Source organism: Anomalospiza imberbis, chromosome 29, assembly GCF_031753505.1.
Source record: "Anomalospiza imberbis isolate Cuckoo-Finch-1a 21T00152 chromosome 29, ASM3175350v1, whole genome shotgun sequence".
In the NCBI taxonomy this organism is placed as follows: Eukaryota; Metazoa; Chordata; class Aves; order Passeriformes; family Viduidae; genus Anomalospiza; species Anomalospiza imberbis.
The window spans coordinates 225,194-234,000 of NC_089709.1; the positions used below are offsets into that span (position 1 = coordinate 225,194).

General features: G+C 53.0%; 1 protein-coding gene across 1 annotated transcript in view; it reads right to left on the reverse strand.

Moving 5' to 3' along the window:
• Positions 1 to 816: 816 nt before the first annotated feature.
• The window catches only part of KIRREL1 (kirre like nephrin family adhesion molecule 1), a 9,086-nt gene continuing 1,095 nt past the window's right edge, over positions 817 to 8,807 (reverse strand). Inside the window, 10 exon segments of the mRNA XM_068174745.1 lie at positions 817 to 1,370; positions 1,926 to 2,003; positions 2,330 to 2,469; positions 3,185 to 3,292; positions 4,407 to 4,605; positions 5,929 to 6,029; positions 6,733 to 6,859; positions 7,922 to 8,049; positions 8,158 to 8,229; positions 8,232 to 8,306. Of these exon segments, the coding sequence (XP_068030846.1) occupies positions 906 to 1,370; positions 1,926 to 2,003; positions 2,330 to 2,469; positions 3,185 to 3,292; positions 4,407 to 4,605; positions 5,929 to 6,029; positions 6,733 to 6,859; positions 7,922 to 8,049; positions 8,158 to 8,229; positions 8,232 to 8,306 (1,493 nt within the window). The 3' untranslated portion in view covers positions 817 to 905.

Genomic DNA, 8,807 nt, shown 5'->3' on the forward strand with positions numbered 1-8,807 from the left:
GGATTTGAGGACATGCAGACCCCGCACAGAATGGGAATGGTTTGGGATGGGGCTGGTTCTGAGATTTTTGTGTCCCCTCTGGATTTAGGGACACGCAGAACCCTCCTGCTGATCCCAATGGGAATGGTTTGCAGAATGGGAATGGTCTGGGATGGGGCTGTTTTGGGATTTGTGCATCCCTCTGGGTTTGGGAACACGCGGATCCCAAAGGGAATGGAATGGTTTGGGATGGGGATTTTTTTGGGATTTGCACATCCCTCTGGATTTAGGGACACACAGAACCCTCCCACTGATCCCGGTGGGAATGGCAATGGAATGGTCTGGGAGGGGGCTGTTTTTTGGGATTTACACATCCCTCTGGATTTGGGAACACGCGGATCCCAATGGGAATGGTCTGGGATGGGGCTGTTTTTGGGATTTACACATCCCTCTGGATTTGGGAACACGCGGATCCCAATGGGAATGGTCTGGGATGGGGCTGTTTTTGGGATTTACACATCCCTCTGGATTTGGGAACACGCGGATCCCAGTGGGAATGGTTCAGGATGGGGCTGTTTTTGGGATTTGTGCGTCCCTCTGGATTTGGGAACACGCGGATCCCAATGGGAATGGTCTGGGATGGGGCTGTTTTTGGGATTTGCGCATCCCTCTGGATTTGGGGACGCGCAGAGCTGCTCCCTGGGAAAGCTCCGGGAACGACGACGAGGGCGCAAACCCCGGCGGGCGCCGCGGAGGGGACAACGAGCGCGGTGCCACCTCCTCCCCTTCGCCCGCGGGGGCGGGAAAGTACCGGCGAAACAACCAACGGAACGAACGGGAGCTCCGAGGAGAGCTCGGGGGGGGATCGGGGCGAACCCCTGAATATCAGGGGACGCTCGTGAGGTACCCGCGGAGCCCTCCCCGCCCTAAACGTGCGTCTGCATGCGCTGCTGGAAGCGCTGCCCGTAGTCCGAGTGCTGCGAGGTGTACGAGAAGCGCGCCGCGCCGCCGAACTTCCCCACGGCCTCGTAGGCCTCGTAGGCGCCGCGCTCCAGCCCCGCCGCCGCGGCGCCGAAGCCCAGCCGGTACGGCGGGTACGCCGCGCCGCCCGGGAAGGCGCCGCCGCCGCCGCCCGCGTAGTTCTCGTAGGACAGCTGGCTGGCCGTGTCCCCCGCCGCCGTCCCCGGGGCCGCCGACGCCTCCGGGGGGAACTCGGGGCCGCCGCGGGGGTAGGAGCTGAGCTGGGCGTAGCCGCTGGAGTGCGAGAGCCGCGACGGCGGCCGCGCCTCGAAGCGGCTGGGGCCCGGCGCGCGGTAGTCGCCGTAGAGGACGGAGCGCGAGGCCGGCCGGTCCTCGTGGGCGCGGACGTTGTAGTAGCCGTTGGTGGGGTCCTGGGAAAGAGACGGCGGGGAAAAGTCCGGCGGGTTTCGGGAATTCCGGGGTTGGCGTTGGGAGAGGCTTTGGAGGGGCGTGGGATGGCGGGAATGGAGGGTGGGGGTCTTTTGGGATCCCTTGGGAGGGTGGGAATCCTTCGGGATTTCCTGGGAGATGGGACTAGGGCAGGGCTGGATCTCATGGAGTTCTGGATCTCTTGGAATTACGGAATATCAGGGTTGGAACGGACACACCAAGATCATCCAAGTCCAAAGTCCCACCCTGTCCCTTGGGAGCCTTGTCCAAACGCTGCCGGAATTTCTGGGGCCCCAACACCCCTTTCTTCCCTAAAATCCATCCCAAATCCCTCCCCGGAACATCTCCATCCGTTCCCTGCGATCTCATCTCTGGTCCCGGAGATTCGAGCTGCATGTTCCCAAAATTTCCCCTCCATCCCAACAATTCCAGCTCCCCATGCCTGAAATCCCAGGAGTTTTCCACCCATTCCAGGGGGAAAAAAAAATTGGGATCTGCCCCTCTTTTCCCACCCTAAATCCCCGGCGGGACCGGACCTTGAGCTCGTACTCCTCGCGGGTGTCGATGGTGTCACAGCGCAGGTCCTGCTTCAGGTCCACATCATCCTTGAACGACTGCAAAATCCACGGGATTTCAAATTATGGGATTATTATGGAATTATGGAATGGGGTGGGCGGGGAGGAACCTTGAGGAACCCGTGGTGGGAAGGGGCGGCTCCCGCTAGCCCAGGTGGGTCCAAGGTGGAGTTGGGTGGACCCAGGGATGGGGAATCTGTGGGATCAGGAATGGGTCCAGGACTGATCCCTAAGATCCCATTAAACCGGCCCAGGGAACGCTGGAATTCCTTGGGATGGAAAAAACCCTAAAGATCTGAGGGCAGGGATGTTCCCACCATCCCAGGTGGCTCCGGCCTGGCCCGGGTGTCCCCGCTGTCCCTCACCGAGTAGATGGCCTTCATGACGCGGGTGGCCGTGGACACGCTGGCCGTGTCCTCCTCCCTGTCCGCGTGCAGCGTCAGCGGCTCCCGGTTGACCGTCTCCACCTTGATGTCCAGCTTGCGCAGCGTGACGTCCTTGCGGCCTGCCGGGAGACCACAGAGTGACCACGGAGTGACCATGGACTGACCATGGAGTGAGCACAGAGTGACCACTGAGTGAGCACAGAGTGACCACAGACAGAGTGACCATGGAGTGACCCCCATAGAGACCCCGAATGACCACAGAGTGACCATGGAGTGACCCCCATAGAGACCCCAAATGACCACAGAGTGACCATGGAGTGACCCCCATAGAGACCCCAAATGACCACAGAGTGACCATGGAGTGACCGCCATAAAGACCCCCAGAGTGACCATGGAGTGACCGCCATAGAGACCCCCAGAGTGACCACAGAGTGACCATGGAGTGACCCCCATAGAGACCCCCAGAGTGACCACAGAGTGACCATGGAGTGACCCCCATAGAGACCCCCAGAGTGACCACAGAGTGACCATGGAGTGACCCCCATAGAGACCCCCAGAGTGACCACAGAGTGACCATGGAGTGACCCCCATAGAGACCCCCAGAGTGACCACAGTTCATGTAGTGAGCATGAAGTGACCACAGAATGACCATGAAGTGACCTACACAGAGACACCTGGAGTGACCCCTGAGTGACCACAGAGTGAGCACAGAGTGACCATGATATGACCACAGAGTGACCATGAAGTGACCCCCACAGAAACGCCCAGAGTGACCCGTGGGTGACCCCAGAGTGACCCCAAGGCCGCCCGGCATGCCCGCTGTCCCACACTCACTTCCTTTGCGGCGCCGGTAGAGGAAGCAGGCGAGGGCCGCCAGGCAGCCGATGAGGAGGATGCTGGCCCCGATGGTGGCCCCGGCGATGATGCCCACGGGCAGGACCTCTGCGGGGACACGGCGAGTTGGGGACGAGGCCAGCGCCACAGCCGGGGCTCTCATCCCAGCACCCCCCGTAGCTCGGCTCGGAGAAGAGCTCGGGGTCACCGAGTCCGAGAGGGGACCCGTCCCCAGCTGGTCACCCGGAATTCTGGGAATTCCTCGGACACTCCAGGGACAGAGAACCCAACCCCTTCCGAGGCCTGACCGCCCTTCCCAGGAGGAATTCCCCCAAATGCCCAACTCGAGGCCACCCAGAGCTGTCCCCAGGCTCCCTCCCGTGTCACCTTTCTCCTCCAGCTGGGTGATGGTGACACTTCCAAGGATGGAGAACCCAACCCCGTCCACGGCCTGACCGCCCTTCCCAGAGGAATTCCCCCAGATACCCAACCCCACCCAACTCGAGGCCACCCCACATTGTCCCCAAGCTCCCTGCTGGTGTCACCTTTCTCCTCCAGCTGGGTGATGGCCGTGCTGGGCCCAAAGCTGTCCCAACATGACCCAACTCGAGGCCATTCCCTGTCACCCCAGATTGTCCCCAAGCTCCCTCCTGTGTCACCTTTCTCCTCGAGCTGGGTGATGGCCGTGCTGGGCCCAAAGCTGTCCCAACATGACCCAACTCGAGGCCATTCCCTGTCACCCCAGATTGTCCCCAAGCTCCCTGCTGGTGTCACCTTTCTCCTCCAGCTGGGTGATGGCCGTGCTGGGCCCAAAGCTGTCCCAACATGACCCAACTCGAGGCCATTCCCTGTCACCCCAGATTGTCCCCAAGCTCCCTGCTGGTGTCACCTTTCTCCTCCAGCTGGGTGATGGCCGTGCTGGGCCCAAAGCTGTCCCAACATGACCCAACTCGAGGCCATTCCCTGTCACCCCAGATTGTCCCCAAGCTCCCTGCTGGTGTCACCTTTCTCCTCCAGCTGGGTGATGGCCGTGCTGGGCCCAAAGCTGTCCCAACATGACCCAACTCGAGGCCATTCCCTGTCACCCCAGATTGTCCCCAAGCTCCCTCCTGTGTCACCTTTCTCCTCCAGCTGGATGATGGCCGTGCTGGGCCCAAAGCTGTCCCAACATGACCCAACTCAAGGCCGCCCCAGATTGTCCCCAAGCTCCCTCCTGTGTCACCTTTCTCCTCCAGCTGGATGATGGCCGTGCCGGGCCCGAAGCTGTTCCAGGCCGTGCAGTTGTAGCGCGTCTGGAAGTCGGCGTCCACGACGTTGTTGATGGTCAGCGTGGACAGCACGCCGCTGCCCGTGTTGCTCCTCTCCACCGTGTAGCGCTCCAGTGTGCCGGCTTCCAGAACGTTCTCCTTCCACGCCCAGGCCTGCGCGGGGACGGGGCCGCGTCAGCACCGCGCGCTCGGGGGCGTTTATGGAAATGAATCGTGCTGTGCTTGTGGCTTTCGCGGTTTTGTGCCGGCTTTGGTGAAGTGTTTTGATAATAATACAGTTGTTTTATTGTTTTAGTTTTATATTGGTGTTGTTAATTATTTATGATTTCATTCTACATTATTTTTATTATAAAATTTAACATATTTTTATTTATTATAAAATGTTACATAATTTTTATTTATTATTTCATTTTACATTGTTTTTATTTATTATTTCATTTTATATTATTTTCCCTATTTATTTATTATTTCATTTTATATTATTTTTATTTATTTATTATTTCATTTTATATTATTTTCTTATTTATTTATTATTTTATTTAATATTATTTCTTATTTATCTTTTATTTATTAATTATATTTAGTTATAAATATGTGTTAGCTACTCTGTATATTTATAAAATCTTTTATATTTAGAAATTATTTAATTATGAATATATAGTAATTTGTATTCGTATATGTTATCTATAACTATATCATATATATAATATCATGCATATATTATCTTATTATATATATGGTATTACAATATCTGGCTAATACTTTATTACATTTTTACATTTATTATTTATAATTTATTATATATATAAATATGTTGTTTATAATAAATGTAATATTATTTATTTACAATAATATTAAATAGTATAACATTATTTATTTCTAATATTATTTATCACATTATCATGTATGTTATTTTTATTATTTTAATTACTGATTTAGTTTCTATTTATAAATTATGTTATTAGTATGTATTTATATTACCATCTATTTTGCATTATTTATTTGCTATTTATAAGTTATATTTAGTTCAAAATATTAACTATTAACACATTTATATTATATTAATTATATTATATTAATTATATTATATTATATTAATTATAATTTTATGTATTATATAAAATATGTAATTCTATGTAGTTATATAATATACTATGTATAATATATATTATATACAATATATTATATATTATATATATTTTACATAATGATATATAATGATATATAATTATATAATGTATATAATTATATATAATTATATTTATATATTATATAAATTATATTATATATTTAATTACAAAACCCCCTTATTTTAATTTTTTAACTTAAAATGTTAGTTTAATTTTATATCTCATAATAAAAATAATTTTTATAAAATGATAAGAATTAATAAAAATTACAAGTTATATATATAAATTTACAATAAAAATTAATTTTTTAATGAAAACGAGTTCTGTTTTTGTGTCGGGGACTCACGATGCGGTCGGGCGGCGGCGTGCTGCCGATGAAACACTCGACCTTGCCGCGGTCGCCGCGCACGGCGAACTGCACCGGCTCGCTGGAGATGATCGGGGGCCCTGCGGGGAGATGGGAGTTTGGGGTGATTCGGGGGGAAATCGGGAATTTGGGGTGATTTAGGGAGAAATAGGGAATTTGGGGTCATCCAAGAGGGAATTTGGGGTGGTCCAGGGGAAAATTAGGGTGGTCCAAGAAGGAATTTGGGGTGGTCCACGGAGGAAATTGGAATTTGGGGTGGTTTGGGCGGAAATTGAGAATTTGGGGTGGTCCAGGGGGGAAATGGGTGGAGGAAATTCCCAGAGCTGTGCCCAGGTCAGGCCAGGAATGAGGGATTGGAGGAAAAAATTCCTTGTTTTGGCTGGAATTGGGGGAACCTCCCACGGGAAGTTCCAGGTTGAAATTCCTGGAATCCCCGGCCCCCATTCCCGTGTCCCTGGAAGGAGGGACAGTGTGGAAAGTCTCCTTTGGGGATTTATTCCCTTTCCAATAATCCCGTCTTCCCTTCTCCCTTAATCCTCAATTCCAAACCCAAACAAAAAAACCCCAAATTCCGTTTCCACCCCCCCCGCCAATCATCTGAACCACCCCAATCTGCGAATTCTAAATTGCAAATCTGAATTTCTATTTGCACATTCCAAAACTCCCTCCTCTTCACCCCGCCAAAAGCTACCGAAACTGGGAATTTTTGGGGGACTGGATCCGCCCCGTTCAAACCCCAGGAGGATTTTTGGGGGGGTTTTGGGGGTTTTTGGGGCCGCTGACCGTTGACGAAGAGGGTGACCTCCCTCTCGCCCACGCCGATCCTGGGGACGATGGCCTTGCAGACGTACTGGCCGGCGTCCGCCTGCGTCACCGACTTGAGGTACAGCTGGTTGCTGTTGCTCAGGACCTGCCGGGGACAGGCGGGACACTTGGGGACCCCCGGGGAGGGACGCGGGACGTCCCCCCAGAGCTCAGCAGCCTGGCCCTGAGTCGTTCCCGTGGGAATCCCGATCCCAGCCCCTGTTCCCGGGGGGATTTGGGGAGTGGAGGGGGCACGGAGGAACGGTGGGGACCTTTGGGGGCCATGTTTGACCCCAACCCCAACCCCAACCCCAATCCCGAATCCCGAATCCCAACCCCAACCCCAACCGCAATCCTGAATCCCAACCCCAATCCTGAATCCCAACCCCGACCCCAATCCCGAATCCCAACCCCAATCCCGAATCCCAACCCCAACCCCAATCCCAACCCCAACCCCAAACCCAATCCCGAATCCCAAATCCTGAATCCCAATCCCAACCACAACCCCAACCCCAACCCCAATCCCAATCCCAATCCCAATCCCAACCCCATCCCCAATCCTGAATCCCAACCCCAATCCCAACCTCAATCCCGAATCCCTAATCCCAACCCCAACCCCAATCCTGAATCCCAACCCCAATCCCAACCCCAATCCCAATCTGAATCCAAACCCAAATCCCATTTCCCATTTCCAGGGAGTTTTGGGGAGGGGACACAGGGCCACAGTGGGGACATTCTGGGGTTCTGTTTGACCCCAATCCCAATAGGAATCCTGTGCCAAAATTCCCCAATCCCAACCCCTCCACAGTGACCCCGAGAGCGGCTCCGGGGGATTTTTGGGATGGGGGAGCCACCCCAGAGGAAGGGCTGACCCCAAAACAGGGAATGGGAACTGCCCAGGATGTGGGATTTCTTTTGGGATTTTTTGGGGGATTTTTTTTGGATTTCTTTTGGGATTTTTTGGGGGATTTCTTTTGGGATTTTTTTTGGGGGGATTTCTTTTGGGATTTGTTGATTTCTTTTGGGATTTCTTCTTTGGGGATTTCTTCTTTGGGATTTCTTTTGGGATTTCTTTTGGGGATTTTTTTTGGGATTTCAGGACATGCGGAGTGCCCCATATCCTGATGGGATGGGGAACGTTCCGGAAGCCCCAAGAACAGGGTCCTACCATGTTGGATTCCTTCTTGGTCCAGGTGAGGGTCAGCGGGGGATTCCCCGACCACACGCAGGTCAGGGTGACGTCGGAGCCGATGTCAGTCACCGTGGGTTTGGGATCCACCACGATCCGGGGGGCGACTGGGGGGGAAAACCGAGGAGCGGGTTGTGGGCAAGGGGGGTTTGGGGCCGGGCAAGGGGGTTTGGGGCCAGGGAAAGGGGTTTGGGGCCGGTTCTGGGGTCACTCACAGTGGACGTCCACCAGGGTGCTGACGTTGGTGCTGCCGATGTCGTTGTGCACCTCGCAGGACACGGGCTCGTGAAGAAGGTGTAGTCCACCTGCGTGTCGTACCTGTTCTCCTTGGCCTCCTCGATGATCACCCCCCCCTTTGGCCCACCTGGGACATCCGGGGACACCGTGGGACCCCGATCCCCATCCTAAATCCCAATCCCAATTGCCATTTCCAGGGGGTTTTGGGGAGGGGACTCAGCCATTGTGGGGACGTTTGACCCCAATCCCAATCTCCAGTCCCAATCCCAATCTCCAGTCCCAATCCCAATTTCCAATCCCGGGGGTTTTAGGAAGGGGAGGGGACACAGAGCCAAGGTGGGGACATTTGATTCCAATCCCAATTTCCAATCCCAATTTCCAGTCCCAATTTCCAGTCCCAGGGTTTTTGGGAAGGGCAGGGGACACAGAGCCAAGGGGGGGACATTGGGTGGCCCCAGGTAACCCCAACCCCAATCCTGTGGGTTTTGGGAAGTGCAGGGGACAAAGAGCCAAGTGGGGGATGTTTGACCCCAATGCCAATCCCAGTTCCCAATCCCAATCCCAATTTCCAATCCCAATCCCAATTTCCAATCCCAGTTCCCAATCCCAATCCCAATTTCCAATCCCA